Source organism: Jaculus jaculus, chromosome 8 (assembly GCF_020740685.1).
Source record: "Jaculus jaculus isolate mJacJac1 chromosome 8, mJacJac1.mat.Y.cur, whole genome shotgun sequence".
Lineage (NCBI taxonomy): Eukaryota > Metazoa > Chordata > Mammalia > Rodentia > Dipodidae > Jaculus > Jaculus jaculus.
Window position 1 is genome coordinate 118,759,992 of NC_059109.1, and position 21,384 is coordinate 118,781,375.

At 52.7% G+C, this 21,384-nt stretch overlaps 1 protein-coding gene and 2 long non-coding RNA genes across 3 annotated transcripts; 2 read left to right on the forward strand and 1 right to left on the reverse strand.

Annotated features, from left to right (window-relative positions):
- The first annotated feature begins 687 nt into the window (after positions 1-687).
- On the forward strand, positions 688-3,233 carry LOC123462730. The gene is made up of 3 exons (XR_006638490.1): positions 688-1,634; positions 2,266-2,400; positions 3,018-3,233. It is a non-coding gene; the product is annotated as an uncharacterized LOC123462730 (long non-coding RNA).
- Positions 3,234-5,134: 1,901 nt separating this feature from the next.
- On the forward strand, positions 5,135-9,702 carry Slc32a1 (solute carrier family 32 member 1). Its single transcript, XM_004666685.2, has 2 exons — positions 5,135-5,755; positions 8,097-9,702. The coding sequence occupies exons 1-2, from the start codon at positions 5,366-5,368 to the stop codon at positions 9,282-9,284; spliced, it is 1,578 nt and encodes a 525-aa protein (XP_004666742.1). The 5' UTR covers positions 5,135-5,365; the 3' UTR covers positions 9,285-9,702.
- LOC123462933 lies at positions 5,356-7,904 on the reverse strand. Its single transcript, XR_006638573.1, has 3 exons — positions 7,806-7,904; positions 6,359-6,601; positions 5,356-5,730 (listed from the first exon to the last, which is right to left on the reverse strand). It is a non-coding gene; the product is annotated as an uncharacterized LOC123462933 (long non-coding RNA).
- Positions 9,703-21,384: the final 11,682 nt, after the last annotated feature.

Here is a 21,384-nt window from a genome sequence, read left to right on the forward strand (position 1 = left end):
ACTAGATGGAGAGTAGACAGGATTTTCTGGGCATTATCCCTGATCACACATCGACCCTGTGTCTGGGTACCCCCAGGAGAGGACATGCCAGTACCTCATGACAAAAACCGGCCAATTTTCACAGCCACTAGAATACGCAAAGATGTGTTACCCTCACATTCCCCTCCATCTTCTCCCTGCTTTGTCCCACTGAAAGCAGTAGAATCAGCCTTTGTTCCCTGTGTGGGCTGCCAGCTCGGGGCCTTCAGCCTGGCAGTCCCCCTTCTCTGAGTGGGTGCCTAAGGACACAGCCTGAGGAAAGTAAGCTCCCATGTGGGGGGCAAGGTGAGCACAGCTCCCTCCTGCCACAGACCTTACCAGGGCTCCTGCCCCAGGAGGCCAGCACCTGTGTCCTGGGCAAGAAAAGACTGGGAGAACTCCCTCTGGAAAAGGAGGGCTCTGAGCCACAGTAGGGAAGGGGAGGGGCAGGGGGAAGGGAGAGGGTCTGTCTGTGATCGGTCAGCCCCGAAATGATGCTCATGATGTTGGCTTTCCAGGCCATTAATTCAAGGGCTCCAGGGCTCCCCTTCCCCCATGTCCCTGCCTGCTCTGGGAGATAAGCCCAGTTCTCTTTAACCCTATCTCTTCTCCCAGAGCAACTTCTATCTCTGTTAGCCAAGCATTTGACTCCATGGGCACTGAAAAGCTTCCAAGACCAAGAGAGACTGTGTCCCCGGGGACCCTAGAATCCTGATTCATAAATCCCTGAATCACCAGGCTTGGCAAGAGTTCTAGGAGCTCCCTCACCCATACCCTCCCAAGAAGCCCAGGTTCCCTCCCAAGACAGTAGGATCCTGGATAGCATGGGGGGAGATGTCCCCTCTCCCACTGGATGGTGATAACTCCCCCACCCTCCAGTACTTTCCCTCGTGGGGTCTTTGTGGCAGGATCTGTGGAAGAGGCTATATCACCTCTTCCTCTTTCGTGTCCCGCTGTCTGGTGGCTCTGCCCATGTGGTCTGCCTGTCTCCCTGCCACCCTCTTCTTGCTCGGTCTGTCTTCTGTCTCCCTGCCCCTTTCCTCCTTTGTTCTTGTCTCTTCCTCTTCAGCGATCACATAGGGATATTCCTGAGTCTGAATTCTCCATCAGACTCCATTCTCTCTCTCCCTCCTTGTCTGTGTGTACACACACACATGTATTCTTGTGTCTGGGATCCTGTAGGATCTTCCCATGTTACCATATGTCTTAAATCTGTCACCTGGGAGACTCTACCTGTATGAATGAATCCACGGGTGTCTGTCCTGGCTTCTCTGTGTGCTGGCTAGTCTGGGCACAAATCCTGCGTGTGTCTGTGTGCCAGTCTGTCCTTGACCCATGTGCATTGCTTTGTCAGTCTCAGTGACACTATCAGTCTGTGTTGGTCCTCACTTCCCTATATGTATCTCTCACTTGGCTCTTCATTGTCTAAGTCATGTGTGTGCACGTGTACATATGTGCGTGTGTGGGAATGTGTTTGGCCTTTCAACTCAGGAGGGCCAGGCTGTGCAGACTCCTCTCACAGAACGACCCCCCGCCAAGCCCCCAAGAAGAGCTCTGTAGGAGAATCTGGAAGTTGATGGCATCTCAAGAGCTCAGCCCAGCTCATCACCAGCTAGGTAAGTCACCCTGTCAGTGCCAGGTCACGTGGCCTGTGCTCCCCTTCTGACACCCCCATGCCCTTGTTTGTCTCCAGGTTAGCTCAGAAGTAGAAAGATCAGACTGCCTACACAAGACCCTCATAATAGGAGGAAAAGATGACGACATCAAAGTAAAAGAGAGACTGATTGCGAGGGGGAGGGGATACGACAGAGAGTGGAGCTGCTAAGGGAAAAGTGGGGGGAGGGAATTACCAAACTTACTGTCTATAATTATGGAAGTTGTCAGTAAAAACAAACAAACAAAAAAAGAAGTAGAAGGGTCAGGACAGAGACAGTAGGGACACCGATAAAGAGTGACATTCCAGCTCACTCAGCCCCTTGGACCCAGTCATGGGACTTTTTTTTTTCTCCCCAACAATAGCAAACAGCATTTGGATACAATAACAATCAGACAATGGCCACCATTTCCAGACGCTTAGCACAGGCTGAGCGCATCTCACATACAAGATCCCATGAATTCTCTAAATACTTCTATGAAGCTGCTGTTGTCACACTTTAGCTGCTGAGACAAGGAGGATAAGAGAGAAGTTAAGTCAGTCACCTAAGGTCACCATGCCAGTAGGTGATTAAGCAAAACTAACCCACACAGGGAAGGCCGCTTGGGAGCTCAACACAGCCACCTTCAGCCTGGGAAGACATTTTTTACTTCAAACAGCCGGAAAGGGGAAATAGAAAGGTTCCTTCTCCAACTGCTGACAGCTCACTTGCAGCCAGAGGAACTGAGGTCTGATTGTGAATGTCACCACTTTGGACGGCGAGGGCTGGGGGGGGGGGTGTCAAAGAACAAACAATAATGGGAGAAAGGATGGAAAGACAGACAAGATGAGGTTTGTAGAGGGAGAGGCACTTTGAAGGAGCGGCAAGATTCCTGGGATACAGGCTGGCTTTCCCTTGGGTTCTGTGTGACCTTGAGCCGGACACTTCATTGCAGAAGAGCTTATCTGTAAAATGTGGGTGGATGAGGTGCTCGGGATGCTTGAAGCAAGAAAAGACAGGAAAACTGAGTGAGTGTCCTCCAAGAGTTGGGACGAGGAATGCAGGTAGAGCGTGTGGAGGATCAGAAACCACACTTTTGGTTTCAGTCATTCCAGCAGCCAGAAACGAGTGGGGCTCAGTAAGCCCTGAGTAAGGGTGGACGACTGACAAATAAACGACCCAATTTCTCACCCTCGAAAGCACCTAGCAGCCCCCAGCCCATCGTGAAGGGACAGGAAGGCAAGGGACATACTTTTGACGTTTTTTTTGTCAAAAGAATCCTCTATGGCCATCTCAAGGGCTGAGGGTGGGGACACAAGAGATGGCTATAGAGATACTAACTAGGTTTCTGCCTACCTGTATCAGGTGGAATGAAAGGGTTTCAACAGAAGGGGGAAAAGCAGGTGAGGAAAAGGGAGTTGGAGACATCCGTCCAGAGGAATCTGTGAGGCAAATCTCCGGGGTTGAGGATTACTTCTGTTCAAAACCTTTCTGGAGGAGAAAATGTCAGGGTTTGAGGAGAAAGGATTTCTGTCCAGTGTTTGCTGGGACTCTTACCAGATGGCTGGAGGTGAGGAAGAATTTTCCAGCTTTGGGGGCGGTGGGGGTTGTGTGTGGGGAGGGGGTTTCTATCTTCTGTCTTGGCTTCTGACAGCAGGAGGTGGGGGCTTTGCAAAGACTGCCTGTGAGAAATGAAGGGGGCACCTGTGGAGGGACGACGAGGGTTGTGTGGAAGTCCCCTACCTGCAAGAGGGGCCTCCTCCTGGGACTGTGGGATCTGTGGCTGGAGGGGAGGGTGACGGGGTGGGGGGCTGTCTTCTTCCGGCAGCTCTAACTCGCTGGTCAAAGCCCTCAGGCCGCCCTACTTGTGCGCTGACGTGAGCTAATCTAAAAATACTGCAGGGGAGGTAGAGACTGGGGTTCCCCCCCCCCAGAGGAAGGGCCTTGAGAGAGGAGAGGAATTTTGGGTGGGGAGTCCTTTTTCCATTCCCTTCCGCTTCTATCCTCCCCACCACCACCACCACCACTCCCAGGCACAGCGCGACTTCTCCAGCTAAGCTGGGATTGCTGCCGGCCGAATCCTGTGGTTCACCGCTTTGGAGTGGAAGCGCGAGCCCAGCTGGGGACTCGGGCAGGGACCCACTCGGAGCAGCAGACCCACGCGGCACCGGCACCGAGACGGCCACAAAGGAGTGCACACGGGCGCAAACGCAGGCAACTCCACTCCGGGGCGCGAAACCCATCACAGCCGGCTCGGCACAGAGACCCCACTGCGCACAAAACCACTCGGAAAACGCCGGTTCCCAAACCTCGCGCTCAGAGTTCACACACAGCCAGACCATGGCGCTATCGGATGATGTCTGTCTTTGTCTCTGGATTGCTCTCTCTCTCTCTCTTATTCGTACACACAAACACACACGCACGCACACACACACACGATCCACTCGACAGAAACGCCAAGCTCTCACAGCCGGGGTGGCGGTGGTCTCCGCAGGGGCCGAGCACACCCGCGATTCTGCGCCACGGTGCGCGGCGCCTTGAACCCTTCTCTCCTTGCGGGATACCGCGGCGCTGCTGCGCGTTGACTCGCAGACCCTCCGCCAGGCTACTGAGAGGCTCCTCAGAGTCCGGTCTCCTTCCAGGTCCCCAAATGGGGGGGGGGGGAGGAGAGGGGGGGACAAAACAGCCAACCTTTCGCCTCCATTTCTGCGCACATCTGAGAGCCGGTGATGGCGGGAGACTCGCGAATCGTGTCCATCGTGGCATCATCCCTGGACGGCAGAGATGGTCCAGGTGACCCAGTCCAGGGTTGAGCAGCCCCGGACAGTGATCCCATTCCGTAACTTCTGCCTTCGAGGAGGACTTGCAGCCAGATTTAAGGACAAGTGGCAGGGAAACCAACTGAAGCCCAGATGGCCCATCCGTTAGAGAACCCTAACTCTGTCTCCAGGCTTTCCAGACCTGCTCTTAGCCACGGAATGTGGGGGCCCTCCGCACTGCTCCTGGACTCCGGAGGGTTGGTCGGGGGCGGGGGACCGCGGGAATCAGCCCACCCCAGCCCCTCCCTCCCTGAAGCTGCGAGGTGGGAAGGGCCAGGATTCCAGCTTAGCACCTCCTCCAGAAATGCAGCACTTGGGGGGGGGGGACACCCAGTCTGTCCTCCGCTCCCTTTTGCGCTCTCCCTCTCCGCGCCTTCCCAAGGGCGCCCTTCTGCTGCCCCAATCTCACTTTGGGGTCCCATCGGGCCGTCTTTCCCCTGTCCGCCAGGTCCCCTCCTCAAGCCCCCCCCGCCCGCTGGGAGAGTCTCTCTCCTGCACCCTCCACCCCCGCAACGCCTGACTCGGGGGGCGGGCGCACATTGGGTTGCGCACGGGTGGGGGCGCCGCGCCAGCCTCGCGTAGCTGCTCTGACGCGGCCACCGCCGCTGTCGCCCTCCGCAGCCCAGCCCGCGCCCCGCCGCAGCTCCGCAGTGCCCTCGCCGCCGTCGCCGGGGCCTGTCCTGCCGCTAGCCTGCCGGTCAGGCCCCAGAACGAAGCCTGGAGCGTCGGCCGAAAGGGTCATGAGCCAGAGCGCCCCGGGGCGCCGCGGGGACAGCGAGCAGCGGAGATAGCGACCTCGCACCCCTCCCATCCCAGTCCTCGCTGTCTTGACGCGCGCGTCCGCCGCGTCCCCAGAGCCCACTGTCCTTGCCTCGGGGGGCCTCCGTCGCCGCCATGGCCACCCTACTCCGCAGCAAGCTGACCAATGTGGCCACGTCCGTGTCCAACAAGTCCCAGGCCAAGGTGAGCGGCATGTTCGCCAGGATGGGTTTCCAGGCGGCCACGGACGAGGAGGCGGTGGGCTTCGCGCACTGCGACGATCTCGACTTTGAGCACCGCCAGGGCCTGCAGATGGACATCCTGAAAGCCGAGGGCGAGCCCGGCGGAGAGGAGGGCTCCGAGCCGCCCGTCGAGGGAGACATCCATTACCAGCGCGGCGGCGCTCCGCTGCCACCCTCGGGCTCCAAGGACCAGGCTGTGGGGGCTGGTGGAGAGTTCGGGGGTCAAGACAAGCCCAAGATCACGGCGTGGGAGGCGGGCTGGAACGTGACCAACGCCATCCAGGTGAGTGCGGGACTCTCAGTTCTGCCTACCCTCGCCTCCCACCCCAGATCTCTCTACCCTTCCACACAAACCCCGTGGCGGTGGAGGGTGAGGCTTTGCAGGTCCCTCCAATCCTGAGAAATTTATCTTCCCCTCCCCAACCCTCTCTGCTACGCTGGGGGGGGGGAGGGGATCTACGCCCCCAGGTGGTCCTGCCCTGATTCACTCGGCCTCCCACTGCCCCGGCTACTGTAGGACGGCCCCGCTGAGGTCCTGGTGGGAGACGCACCCTTAGAGACCCAGCAGAAGCTGGGGAAACGGGGGAGGGGCTGGGGAAGGAGCGAGGGGGAGGGGCAGAAGATCAGGATTGGAAGGGAGAGTTTTTGCCCTGGCCTCTGGAATGGATTCACAGCTGTGGGTCGGGAGGAAGGAAGCTGGGAAATAGCTGAGTGGGGAAGACTCCTCCCAACCTATACGCATCAAGCGTGCCCACGTACATATACCTAGGCAGGCACATGCCCGGAGCCCCTTTCCCCACGAACGAACGTCACATGATACGCCTATTTATAGATCCCAAGATTACCCCAAATACACCCGCATACATCCCCAGACGGCGGCACATACCTCAACGTGGCAGGCGCCAACGGCACTAGCTTGGACATAACGCGAGCACAGACGCAGGCACACCGTCAGGCAGTCGGGACCACCGTGGGCTCCCTCCGTTACAGGCCCGTTCCAGACATCCAGGCAGCTGCACACAAACAGCTCTGGTCTCCGTGCTACGTAGGTGCGCACAAATCAGTCCCTGTTGCCCGAAATCCCGGCTGCACCGCAGAAGCTCAGCGCTCTTCTTCCACGTGACCCTAGCTAGACATCCCCCCCAACACACACACACACACAAGCTTAGAACTCTCCAGGGTCTTAAGCCCTTCAGCTCTTCCCCTCGCTCCCAACCCCCATCCCAGCCCCATCCCCACCAGGAGGCCCTGGACCCCGCTACAGGGACGATTAAAGTCCTCACAACGACTCTGGGAGCTGGCAGGGGCTGACAAATCCCAGCCTGCGGGGTGGAGGAGGCCTCAGCTGGGGGTGCCCCTGGGCCCTGTACGTGGGTCCCACAGAGTCTCCAGATAGCAGAATCGTTGAGGCTCAAAGCCTAGGTTTCCTGGGTGCAGAAGGGGACTGCTGGGGAGCTCTGGACCGGCGACAGTCAGCCGGACTCCTGAGTGTCTGCATTGGAAGCTCTTCCCACTTCTGGGCCGGGCGAGATAGTCTTGACAGGCTAGGGGACAGGGCTGGGGACCCGGGCCCACCTTCGCTGCCACCTGCCGCCTTCCCCCAGATGTCTTTCAAGGGCCCGTTTGATAGGCCTGGAGAGAGGCTGGGGCAGTAACCTGGAGGGGCTCACGTCCTAGGGACCCTGGATTTCGTTAGCAATTTTCCTCATGCGGATGGAAAAAAAGCCATCCGTCTGTAGCCTGATGTACCCAGCCCCAGAGCTTCGGGTTCTAGACCCCGGGCTGGTCTTGGCTTTCCCACGGCAGGCCGTTACATTTTGGGGATAGAAAGGGTCCCTATCCTGCCCACCTCTACAGCTCCCACTAAATAGCCCTTTGCTGGCGTCTGGCACACCAGACTGGTCCTAACTTGGCCTCCGTGTTTCCAGCCGTACTCCACCCCTGTTCCCCATAGCTCTTCGCCTCCCCCAAAGCACAGTCACAGTCCCTCCTTTCTGGCTTCTACCACTTTCAATCCCCGTTCCTCTTTCCTCCATCTCCTTTCCTTCTCTGGTTCCCCGTGGCCACTCTTCCCTAATGAATCAGTCTAAGCGCCTTACCCCGCTCCCCCCCCTCTTTTTTGGCGCCAGAACCAGGCTCCTTCCAGCCCTTTCTATTCTCCCTGGTTCCCACTTCTGCATGTAGCACCATGAACCATCACCAAGGATGTCCATATTCCCACTACTCCCAGAGCCTCCCCCCCCCTACTTCCCAGCCATGAGATTACTTTTTGGGGGGATGGGACGAGGAGGGGGAAGTTCGAGGTGGCCTCGAACTCACAGCGACCTTCCTACCTCAGCCTCCCGAGATGAAAGGCGCGTGCCACCAGGCCCGGCTTTACTTTCCCTTCTCTGCATGCACATAAACACCTCCCCTCTCCGTCTTTATACTTCAACACCAGGCTTGGCACCAGGGCTCCTTGCACAGCCTCCACTCTTCCTCCCTTCGCATCCGGGTGGCTTAGGCGGAATGCCTTCGCTCACTGGCGCCCCCTAGCGACCGCTGTAGGCCACGCCCACCACCCTCCCACTGCCCAAAGCCTCGTCGGCTCAGCGCCCTCTTCTGGTTGCCTCTCTGCATCGCAGGGTATGTTCGTGCTGGGCCTTCCCTACGCCATCCTGCACGGCGGCTACCTAGGGTTGTTCCTCATCATCTTCGCGGCGGTGGTGTGCTGCTACACGGGCAAGATCCTCATCGCGTGCCTGTACGAGGAGAACGAGGACGGCGAGGTGGTGCGCGTGCGGGACTCGTACGTGGCCATAGCCAACGCGTGCTGCGCGCCGCGCTTCCCCACGCTGGGCGGCCGCGTGGTCAACGTGGCGCAGATCATCGAGCTGGTGATGACGTGCATCCTGTACGTGGTGGTGAGCGGAAACCTCATGTACAACAGCTTCCCGGGCTTGCCCGTGTCGCAGAAATCCTGGTCCATCATCGCCACGGCGGTGTTGCTGCCGTGCGCCTTCCTGAAGAACCTCAAGGCCGTGTCCAAGTTCAGCCTGCTGTGCACCCTGGCCCACTTCGTCATCAACATCCTGGTCATCGCTTACTGCCTGTCGCGGGCCCGCGACTGGGCCTGGGAGAAGGTCAAGTTCTACATCGACGTCAAGAAGTTCCCCATCTCCATCGGCATCATCGTGTTCAGCTACACGTCGCAGATCTTCCTGCCCTCGCTCGAGGGCAACATGCAGCAGCCCAGCGAGTTCCACTGCATGATGAATTGGACACACATCGCCGCCTGCGTGCTCAAGGGTCTCTTCGCGCTCGTCGCCTACCTCACCTGGGCCGACGAGACCAAGGAAGTCATCACGGATAACCTGCCCGGTTCCATCCGCGCCGTGGTCAACATCTTCCTGGTGGCCAAGGCCCTGTTGTCCTACCCTCTGCCCTTCTTCGCCGCCGTCGAGGTGTTGGAGAAATCGCTGTTCCAGGAAGGCAGCCGGGCCTTCTTCCCGGCCTGCTACGGAGGCGACGGCAGGCTCAAGTCTTGGGGCCTGACGCTGCGCTGCGCGCTCGTGGTCTTCACGCTGCTCATGGCCATCTACGTGCCGCACTTCGCGCTGCTCATGGGCCTCACGGGCAGCCTCACGGGCGCCGGCCTCTGCTTCCTGCTGCCCAGCCTCTTCCACCTGCGCCTACTCTGGCGCAAGCTGCTGTGGCACCAGGTCTTCTTCGACGTGGCCATCTTCGTCATCGGTGGCATCTGCAGCGTGTCCGGCTTCGTGCACTCCCTCGAGGGGCTCATCGAGGCCTACCGAACCAACGCGGAGGACTAGGGCGCGGAAGGGAACCAGCCCCCGGCCCACGCCACGCTCCCGCGCTCCCCGTCTTCCCACCCGCCGCCAACAGTGCCCCCCCCACCGCCACCACCAAGCACCCCCTCCCTCCCTCCTTCCTTCCCTCCTCCCGTGCGCCGTGCCACCGCCGCCACTGCGCTTTTTTTTTTTTTTTTAACATCTCTGGTCCCTAGATCTCGGATTATTCGGGGATGGGGAGGTGGGAGGGGATAGGGAGCCCAGATCCCTCGCGTCTGCGTCTCTGTTGTCCTTTCTTTCCCGCAACGCTCTGATTTGGGGAGTTAGGGAGGCGGGGACGCATTTGTGGGCAATGTTTTCTGACCCTCCTGGAGGGGACCTCCCCCCACCACGACGACAGTCAATGAGTGAGGGGTGGGTGGGGTGAGAAGGGAGAGAAAAGGGCCCAGCTCACACAGGCGCGAAAACTTGACCTTGGGTTGGGGTGGGTGGGGGACATTTCACAGCCATCCAAGTGCTTGGAATCTGCAACGTCCAGCCATTTCCAGCAAGAGCGCTTCCCATCCCCGAGACATTTCAGCCTGCAGCCAGAGCGGCTGACCGGGTCATTCATTCCGGGTGGGCGATTTCCGTCGCCGAAGCCGGGGAGGAGCCGCGGCAGCGGGGCCGGTTTGCCTGCCGGTTTTCAGGAATCCAAACTCATCTTGTGCAGTGTTAATCAGGTTGTGGAACTGTTTTTCTGTGCGTGTGGTGTGCTCGTGGTGAATACGATGAAATGTATATCAGAACAAAAAAATCTATCTCTAATTTAGAGTGCGGTGCATAATTATATCCGCAAATAAAGAAGAAACAAAGGCGTTTCTGGACTCCTGTACGCCACAGCCCAGCGCGGTGGCGGGCAAGTGACAGGTGTGTGGGGGAGGGGAAGGGCAGGGACCCAGCTCTCACCTAGTGAAATCTGGCAGGGTGCAGAAGCAACTTTGGTTGGATCGCCATGAGTTCAAAGCCACCCTGAGACTACATAGTGAATTTCAGGTTCGTCTGGGCTAGAGTGAGACCCTACCTGTTGGGGGATGGGGTTCCCAGGAGCAGTAGGAGGTTGTTTAGCACCTGGATGCTGGAGCAATGTGCCTTAGTGGACTCCTTGCTGCTAAGATGGGAAGGATCTATCTGAGAACGTGGTGGGCTCTTTCAGCCTCCGATACTAAACAGGATGGTGTGCTGATACGAATAAAAACCCTGCAAGTTTATTCAACCAATATCTATCGACAGGCAGCCATTAGAGCTGTGGCTGTGTCGGGTGCCATAAACTCAGACCTATCCTCTAGGAGTATTTAGCATGTATATGTGGGAGGAGGGGCAGGGTTGTGAAAAGAGCCCCGAAGAAGTAAGGTAGGGGGCTGGAGAGATGCTTCAGTGGTTAAAGACCCTTGCTTACAAAGCCTGCTGCCCTGGACTGTATTCCCCAGTACCCATGTAAAATTTGGTGAATGCAACTGGAGTTTGTCTGCTTGCTCACTCTCTCTCTCTTGCACACACACACACACACACACACACACACACACACACACAAATAATAAAACGAAATAAGAAGGTTGTACCAGGTCTCCAGGACCAGGAGCCTATCTTGCAGAAGCTCCTCCATCCAGGCAGCATCCCTGAGCAGTCCAGTCAGGGTTTACATGGCCCCTGCAAAGCGATGACCATTTCCAATCAATAGCCCCGGGTATGTGAGTTTCCCCTTATCTCCTTGTTCTGAGAATGTATTTGTCTGAATTCCCCTCCTCTTCCCCCCCTTTCCTCTTTCCCTCCCCTCTGTGTGTCTATCTCATTCCTGCTCCCCAGACTTTGGGAAGGATTGGGGTAGACTTCCCAGATGATAAGGTCTGGGAGCACAAGAGGGCTGGGCTGCTGTGGGGTCCTCCCTCACTGTGAGAGAAGCCATATACACAGGCCTTCTTACAGAACACTTTCTCCAGATGTGACCAGTGTCTCAGAAGAATCTAGAGTGTGTCTAAGCAGAGTGTGCATATCCCTCTGCAACAGGAGGGAGAGAGTTAGTTTCATAGGGGTGTGTGTGTGTGTCATCATGTGGACATGCTCTGATAGGCATGTGTGACCAAGGTGACCTGGAATACTGGTTCAGCAGCCACAGAGTGGTGGTAGGGGAGGGAGAAGGGGAATGGGGCCCAATGCCCTCAGCAGCTGTGGCTCTGATTAATTTGAGATGCCCACTCCCCTCATTGTCTAATTTTGTCACTGCTGTGGTTTGTTCGGTTTCCCCGGGCACGCCAAAGAGCCATCAGTTTCCTATCCTCCGTGACCACCAAAGCCTCCCCGGGGTGGGGGGGAGCATGCTGACTGTCCACCCGCTGCCTTGTGTCTGCTTCTCAGTGGATCCCAGGGTGTCTGCTAGAGTTAGAGTCCAGTCTGTAGCCTTCAGAAAAAGCCACAATTTCCTCAGAAGAAGAGGGGGGTGTCATGCTGCTCCAGTTCTGTTCTTCCCATCTTTAGAAGGACAAATGAGATGAGCAGGCAGGTTATGGCCCGTAGCTGTCACCTCTGAGGCTCGCCTGCATCCCCCTCACCCCCACACACTGGATCCTGGCTCCTGCCTTTGGGTTCAGCTTGCCCAGATGCTCAAAGGCAATTCCTGCCAGAGGCAGAGGTGGGCTCCTACTTTCAAAGGGAACTCTGCACCCTAGTGTGTCTATACAAATCCCCAGATGGGCATCTAGGCTGCTGGAGGAAATGGAGAGCAGGAATAGATGAGACCCATCTCATCACTCCTTCACCTACCCACAAAGTGCATGAGTAGAAGTTAAAACTACACCATAACTTAGCCAATGAGAGCAGAGAGAATGGGCAAAGCTTCTCCTGGCTTTGAACTGCTTGGAGAGGAGGACTCTGTATCAGCCCTCCAAGGTTCCCATCAGTTCTTACAGAGCACCCTGTTTCCATTTGTTGTAGACCCCAAATAAACTGTCCCATGTGCATCAGAGAGGTGTTGGTATATGGGCCCCATGCTCTGGGACCCCTTGAGGGTCCCCCTTTTAAAAATATTTATTTATTCATTTATTTGAGAAAGAGAGAGGGAGAGAGTGGGTGTGCCACTGTAAACACACTCCAGATGCATGCGCCCCTTTATGCATCTGGCTTAGGTGGGTCCTGGAGAGCTGGGATTCTCTGGTTTTGCAACAAACGCCTTAACTGCTAAGCCATCTCTCCAGCCCTCTTCACTATTTTTTTAAGAGAGAAAGAGAATTGGTATGCTAGGGCCTCAGCCAGTGCAATTGAAATCCAGTTCCTGGCACTGCCTAGTGGGCATGCGTGACCTTGTGCTTGCCTTACCTTCGTGTGTATGGATTATGTGGGATATGGAGAGTCGAACATGGGACCTTAGGCTTCACTGGCAAGTGCCTTAACTGCTAAGCCATCTCTCCAGCCTCACCTTGACAATTTAAGTAACTCTTTAGAGCACACCTGCATGCTAAATGTTTCTGCCTCCCCTGTCCCTGCTAGTTAATTATTGCTCCACCCTAGCATGTTTTATTTAACCATCACATTTCAAAAGGAAACCTTTGATTGTTGTTTCTCCAGACTGTACTGATGCTACACTATGGAATGCTGTTGTTATATGATATGCCCTAACCCAGGGCTTGACATGGCCCCTGCTTTGGAGCCTTGCCAGAGGAAGGCAGCTGAACAGGTCTTTGGGGACCCTTGAGAACATGGATAGGATCCAGTCCTTCTATTGGGGAGGGAGAGTCCAGACACAAAAGCCAGGAAGGGCTTTGGTCAAGGAAGGGGCAGATCCCACAAAAAGATCAGCCCTCATGATGACTGGGAGTGTGAGAGAGATGCAGGCCTGGACACCTAGACATTCCAGGTGGGACTGGCTTGAGTTGACGTTGCGGGTCTTTCCCAGTGCTATTTGGCTTTTGCCTTTTCCATGTTATGCAAAAATTTCCAACATGCAGAAGAGATGAATGAGTTGTATTCTCAACAAATGGATACCCACCACCAAAACTGAAAGGTTATCACAACACTCATCTGTTCAACAATCTACCTTAAAAAAATAATTAAGTCCAGACATGGTGGCACATGCCTTTAATCCTAGCACTCAGGAGGCAGAGGTAGGAGGGTCACTGGAAGTTCAAGGACAGTCTGGGACTACAGAATGCGTTCCAGGTCAGCCTGGGCTAGAGTGAGACCCTACCTTGAAAAAAAAATTCAGTCCATGTTTCCAGTTTTTTTATTGACAACTTTCATAATTATAGACAATAAACCATGATAATTCCCTCCCATGCCCCACTTTCCCCTTCACAAATCCACTATCATAGCTTCTCCCCCTTCCAATTAGTCTCTCTTTTATTTTGATGTCATTACCTTTTCCTCCTATTATGAGGGCCTTGTGTAGGTAGTACTAGGCACTGCAAGGTCAAGGATGTCAAGGCCATTTTGTGTCTGGACAATTGCATTGTAGGAGTCCTACCCTTCCTTAGGCTCTTACATTCTTTTCACCACCTCTTCCAAAATGAACCCTGAGCCTTGGAGGGTGTGATAGAGACATTTCAGTGCTGAGCACTCCTCTGTCACTTCTCAGCATTATGGTGCTCTTTGGGTCATCCCAGTGGTCATCACCAACAGAAAAGCTTCTCTAACCAAAAGTGAAAGTAGCATTAATATACAGGTAAGAATATTAAGTAAAGTGCTTACAGGGTAGTTTGGTGAGCATAATATATGCATTTAGCCAGACAACAGCAGGCGTTACACCCATAGGGCTTGTGACCTCCCTGCCATAGGCTTTTGACCAGGTTTTCAGTACCAGGCATTTACTCTCTCCCATAGAGCGGGTCTCCAGTCCAATTAGAGAGCAGTTGGTTTCCCCCATAACAGACATGCCACTATTGCACCCATTGGCTCATTTTGTCTGGATCACCAATCTTAAGACTTGCAGTGTCCACTTTGATCACTACTGGTGACTTCTGTCTCCCATACAGTTGCATACAACATAGCATTTTCCAGATTTCTGTCAGCTGGTCTACACAGAGGAGGTTTTCAGCTCAGCTCCAGCCCGATTTCTCAGTGATCTTGCAGCCCAAGCATATGGAGTCTTCAGCAGTAGGGTCTCACCATCTATTACCGATGGGAAACCAAGAGCCTTGGCAATGGCCCATAATGTTTTGGGGGAATCAGGGACTTCCCTGCCCAACAACCAAAGGAAGGTACCCATCCTTTGCACTGAAAATTTTCTAGTAACAATCTATGGCTTCTGAGTGTGCCATTCCCCAAAAAGGCAGGTTTCCATATGGCTAATTCATAACATCTTAAAATTTTTTTTAATTTTTTTTAAGGTAGGGTCTTGCTCTAGCCCAGGTTAACCTGGAATTCACTATGTAGACTATGTAGTCTCAGGGTGGCCTTGAACTCATGGCAATTCTCCTATCTCTGCTTCCCACGTGTTAGGACTAAAGGCATGCGCCACCTTGCCAGGCAGCATCTTAAATTTTGATTAACCCTCCCCCACACTTCCTTTACTCAATATCTTCCCCTGACCTCACTTAGGTCATTCCACCCCCAGTAATCTGTTCACCTAATTACATACATACAATACCATCTCCTTAAGTCCTCCCCTCTCCTCCCTCCCTCCCTTATAGCCCATTTCTAGCTTACTGGCCTCTGCTACTGATCTTTACTCCACCTCACATATAGGTCTAAATATTTATAGTTAGGATCCACCTATGAGAGAGAACATGTGGCGTTTGGCTTTCTGAGCCTGGGAAGACATCATGGTCTTAAGCATGCAGGGCAGTGGCTGTGACATGTGGATAACACAGCAGCGTTATGCTAAGCCCTTCTGCTCTGGACTCTGAGGGAAAAGGAAATATCAGTGACACATACCCATCCTGTCTTTATTTCGAATTCTACTGTTTTGTCCATCATACTATTTTTAAGATATTTTAGCCGGGCGTGGTGGCGCACGCCTTTAATCCCAGCACTCGGGAGGCAGAGGTAGGAGGATCACCGTGAGTTCAAGGCCACCCTGAGATGACAGAGTGAATTCCAGGTCAGCCTGGACCAGAGTGAGACCCTACCTCGAAAAACCAAAAAAAAAAAAAAAAAGATATTTAAAAAAATTATTTATTACAGAGAGAGAGAGAGAGAGAGAATGGGCATGCCAGGGCCTCCAGCCACTGCAAACGAACTCCAGATGCATGCTCCACCTTGTGCATCTGTGCATGGGTACCTGGGAATCAAACCTGGGTCCTTAGGCTTTGCAGGCAAGTGCTTTAACTAAGCCATCTCTTCACCTCTATCACACTATTTAAAAAAAATATTTTATGTATTTATTTTCAAGGAGAGACAGAGAGAGAGAGAACATGAATGGGTGTGCCAGGGCCTCTAGTCACTGCAAATGAACTCCAGGTGCATCTGGCTTTATGTGGGCACTGGGGAATCAAGCCTGGGGCCATTAGGCATTGCAGACAAGCACCTTAACCATTGCTGAACCATCTCTGTTGCCCCACGATACCATTTTGAACCTCATGGTTCATTTCATAGTTCTTATTGTAAAAAGTATTGCAAATCTAGGCATGGTGGCGCATGCCTTTAATCCCAGCACATGGAAGGAACTTGAGCCCTGGGCCAGCCTGGGCTACCTAGCAACACCAGTCACAAAATAAAACATCACATCAAATACCTTTTATCTTCCTTCTTGTTTGTTTATTTATTTTGTATTTCTTAATTTTTCTTTTTTCTTCTGAAGACAGTGTTTTACATGCTGTCCCCAGCCCTAGGTACGAGGCAGGGCTTGGGGCACGAGCACTGTCCCCTAGAGACCAGGGGTGAGTGTTTTCTAGAGATTTCTCAATGGTGTTGTGGGCACCTCTTGTCAGCTGTGGGGCACGAAGGGGAGTATTGAGTAGGGCCTCTCTCCAGGGACACCCAGAAAGAAAATGATCAGTGATAGGGGATCAGACACATGGGGGAGGGAGTAGGGGGAGTTTTATGCTTCCAATAGCTATCAGCACCCCTTGGAGGCAGGGAAACTGTAGGCTGAGGGTGCTGTAGAAAGGGACCAGGTATAGACTGTGCTCGGAAAAGCTCAGAAGGAAGTGCAGCCAGAGGGAGGCACATGAAGGAAAGGTTTAGTGCTACCCAGTCACCTGCTTCAAAGTGTGGCAGGCACCTGTGTATTTACTCATCAAGCATTTATGGGCTAAGCACTGTTCTGGCCCTGGGGCTGCAGCAGCAAAGAAGGCAAACATGGTCTCTGTGGCAATTGTCAGCGTCCCACTCTATGTCCTCTAGTGCAGGTGAGTTCACCTGAAGCTGTGGACACTTGGACTTCTGATAGTACTAAGCCACTGGCAACATATCCACTGGACTCTTGTCTCATCTCCCTGAGGGCTCCCTAGGAGGCGGAGGAGCACGGCTTGGAGTCCTGGGATTATCCCCCAACACTGAGCCAGTTATTGCTATACGCCTGCCTCTGGCCCTCTGATGCAATATTGAAGGGCTGCTCCACAAGGCATCTCAGAAGGTGCTTGTTGCTGTCAGGTTTGCATTGCTGGCTTAAATCACCTGACCAAGAGCAGCTTTCGGGGGCGGAGGGGAGGTATTTTGGCTTACAGACTCCAGGGGAAGCTCCATGATGGCAGGTGAAAATGAGCAGAGGGTGGACATTACTCCCTGGCCAAAAAAGGTGGACAATAGCAATAGGAGAGTATGCCAAACAATGGCAAGGAGACACTGTCTGGCTATAATACCCATAAGACCACCCCCAACAATATACTGCCTCCAGGAGGTGTTAGTTCCCAAATCTCCATCAGCTGGGAACCTGACATTCAGAACACCTAAGTTTATGGGAGACACCTGAATCAAACCACCACATTCTGCCCCTGGCCCCCATAAACTGATAACTGTCCACGATGTAAAATGCAAAGCATTCAGTCCCTTTAAAAGTCCCCATAGGGGGCTGGAGAGATGGCTTAGCGGTTAAGCGCTTGCCTGTGAAGCCTAAGGACCCCGGTTCGAGGCTCGGTTCCCCAGGTCCTACGTTAGCCAGATGCACAAGGGGGCGCACGCGTCTGGAGTTCGTTTGCAGAGGCTGGAAGCCCTGGCGCGCCCATTCTCTCTCTCTCCCTCTATCTGTCTTTCTCTCTGTCTGTCGCTCTCAAATAAATAAATAAAATAAAAATTTAAAAAAAAAAAAGTCCCCATAGGGGCTGGAGAGATGGCTTAGTGGTTAAGGCATTTGCCTGCAAAGCCAGCAAAGCCAATGGATCCCCATTCGACTCTCCAGGACCCGTTTAAACCAGATGCACAAGGGGTCGCATGCATCTAGAGTTCATTTGCAGTGACTGGAAGCCCTGATGCACCCATTCTCTCTCTCTCTCTCTCCCCCTCTTTCTCTCTCATAAATAAATAAATAAATTACACACACACACATATATATGTATATGTGTATATATATTCCCCATAGTTTTTATCAATCCTAATGATGTTCAAACATCCCCATAATCCAAGGTCTTTTAACTGAGCCATAACACCAAAACATTCCCAAAATATCCATAATGGCCCAGAATAAACACACTACAAAAGATGGCATTGGACATAGCAAAGAAATGTTCAACTAATACAAGATTTAAATAGGGCAAACATCAAACTCTGTAGCTCCAAGTCCAACAACTCTAGTCAGTGACAGGTCTCCATGTTCTACAATCCTAACCAGCAACAAGACTCTGGAGTTCCAATTCTACTCCTCCAGCTAGGCTACTCACAGTCCTGAAAAACTTCATCTGGGCCAGTAGGTTTCCTTAGCAGCCATCTCATGGTCCTGCATCTCCACTGGGTCTTCACTGCAACCCACTGTCCTTCCTCATGGCTCCATCAGCTCTTCACGCAGGCATCCAGCAAACCTGCTACACACTGCCCACGTTTCCAAAACACAAGACGGTGTTGCGAATTCAATGACCCTCTCTTTCCTGCATTTATTATATGCCATAATACGAGGTGGGGTGCCAATTTGTTAATCTGGGGGGAATAAAGCAGACTTTGAAGAACAGGGCACTCCTTGAACATTCAGGACCCTTAAAAAGGGTCTACATTCTTCCTGTTGCCCCAGTGCAGGTCAGCTGGCCCATTTTCAAAGGTTGTAATCTTATGTAATTGTAGCTTAATAGGCAGAAGTTTCAGCCCAAATATTTCAATTTTTCTGTGTCATATCCCTCTGCTCACACCAGTCCATTTCTATGCAAAACAATACTACACAAATTCTCAGGACAGGGGCATAACAGCAAGCCTCTCACACAAACTGCTTCTAGCCCAGTCAAAGTAAATCTCTTTCTCACCATCATAAGCCAAACCTCACAGTCTTACTTACAGTTCTTACTGCATTCAGGTCTGAGTTTGACCAGAATATTCTATCAAGCTGTACTTACAGCACTGCAAGGCATCCCTTAGGCCAAGGTTTCAAATCCTTCCACATTCCTCTTGAAAATCAGCTCCAAAAGGCCAAAGCCACACAGTCAGGTGTCTATCAGCAAATGACCCCACTCCTGATACCAATTTCACTGTTGCAGTCAAGTTCACATTGCTAGCAGAAATCACCTGACCAAGTGCAGCTTTGGCAGGGGGTTGGGGGGGGAGGTTTATTTTGGCTAACAGACTCAAGGGGAAGCTCCATGATGGCAGGGGAAAATGATGGCATAAGCAGAGGGTGGACATCACCCCCCTGGCCAACATAAGGTGGACAATAGCAACAGGAGAGTGTGCTAAGCACTGGTAAGGGGAAACTGGCTATATTACTCATAAGCCCACTCCCAACAATACACTGCCTCCAAGAGGCTTTAGTTCCCAAATCTCCAACAGCTGTGAACCTAGCATTCAGAACACCTAAGTGTATGGGGGACACCTGAATCAAATCACCACAGTTCTGTACAGGATGTCTCAGAGGTGACTGCTGGCTCATCAGGCATGTGCTGACTCCCCCTGCCTTCCCTACTTCCTCACTGCCCTTCCTGGGATTGCTGTACAAATGAGTTGCACCTGATTCTTTGTCTCAGTCTGCTTTTGGGGAAAGCCAAAAGCTAAGACAGTTTATTTTCAGGATCCTAATCTGGCATAGTGGAGCTCCCAAATATCTACCCGTTAGGCACAGGCTAGGCTAGGAGAAAGAGAATCAAATGAGGTGCTTCTCAGAGATCTCCCTTCCACTTCCAACCCTAAATTCAGAAAACAATAATGACTACTACTTCTTTTCCTCCTGAGGTGCCATTGACTTGGGATCACCGATATGTAGGTGTGTGTAGGGGAGGCAGTAGGTTGATTAAAAATGGATGTGCTAGCGGGTAGATGCTTTCATGAAAGTCAATGATTGGGTGGATGAGGAAGTGAATAGGTGGATGAGTCAATGAAGGCAAGGATACACGAGTGGGGTCAGTGGAAGAGCTGATGAAAGGAGGGATCAGTGGATGAATCAATAGAAGAAAGAAAAAGAGGGAAAAGGAAAAAGGGCTCCATGGAAACTATACTTCTTTTTTCCTTTTTCTTTTTTGGATGTGTGTGTGTGTGTGTGTGTGTGTGTGTGGTTAAGGCAAGCATGTAGACATGTTTGTATGTGTATGGGCGTGTGTGTGTGCACACACATGCATGTGTAGCCCTGAGGACAACCTTGGACTGTTTTCAGGAATTTTGTCCATTTCTGTTTTTTTTTTTTTTGTTTTTTTTTTTTGTGGTAGGGTCTCCCTTTAACCCAGGCTGACCTAAAACCTCAAACTCACAGTGTTACTCTTACCTCTGCTTCCCACATGCTAGGATTAAAGATGTGCGCCACCATGCCTGGCTTGTTCCCAATTCTTGGTGTGGCAGAGACACACTGAGAAGCTTGCCAAAGAAGAGCGAGACAAAGGCTGGGTAAGTTTTGATGTGGCTCCTCTTCAGAGAGGGAATATGAAGGACTGGCGTCCAAGAATGAACGCAAGTAAAGCAGACAGGCAATTGGGAGAGAGGGGCAGTTCAAGGACAAAGGGGAGAGGGCAAGAGCTTGGCTGCCTGTAGTTGGGATTCCCCAGCCACAGACTGGAATGCTAGGGTCACATTTGAGGCACGTGAATAGGGTAACTCAAGTGGGAACCGATATAGGAAGTCCTAGCAAAGAGTTGAGGGGAGAAGGAAGCTGGCGTGGTGGCACACACCTCTAGTCCCAGCACTGGGGAGGCAGAGGTAGGAGGATCTCTGTGAGTTTGAGGCCACCCTGAGACTACATAGTGAATTCCAGGTCAGCCTGGGAGAGAGTGAGACCCTACCTCGAAAAACAAACAAAATCCAGAGAAGTGTTGCTTTCCATCCCTGGTTCATACTTCCATTCCTTTCCTGTTCTCTCTCTCTGGATTTACTTATTTCAAAGAAAAATTAAAGATCTTGTCTCCAAAAAGATTTGTCAGCTGGGCGTGGTGGTGCACACCTTTAATCCCAGTGCTGGGAAGACTGAGGTAGAAGGATCCCTGTGAGCTCAAGGCCAGCCCAAAATTACTTCCAAGTCAGGCGAGGTAGCCCATGCCTTTAATTCCACACTTGGGAAGCTGAGGTAGAGGAACCCTTTTAGTTCAAGGCCAGCTTGGGCTACAGCCTGGATTCTAGCCTGAAACTCAACCAAAAAAATTTTTTAAAAGGAGCCGAGCATGGTAGCTCACACCTTTAATCCCAACACTTGGGAGGCAGTGGAAGGCAGAGGTAGGAGGATTGCCCTGCGTTCGAGGCTACCCTGAGACTACATAGTGAATTCCAGGTCAGCCTGAGCTAGAGTGAAACCCTATCTCAAAAAGACAAACAAAAAAAGTGGTGGTGGTGGTGGGGGGGCTGGAGAGATTGCTTAGTGGTTAAGGCATTTGTCTATGAAGCCAAAGGACCCAGTTTCAATTCGCTGGTACCCACATATGTCAGATGCACAAGGTCGCACATACATCTGGAGTTCATTTACAGTGGCTGAAGATCCTGATGTGCCATTCTCTCTCTTTCTGTCCCTCCCTCTATCTCTCTCACATAAATAAAATGAAATAAAATAAAAATTAACCCAACACTTGGGAGGAAGGGGTAGGAGGATCGCCATGAGTTC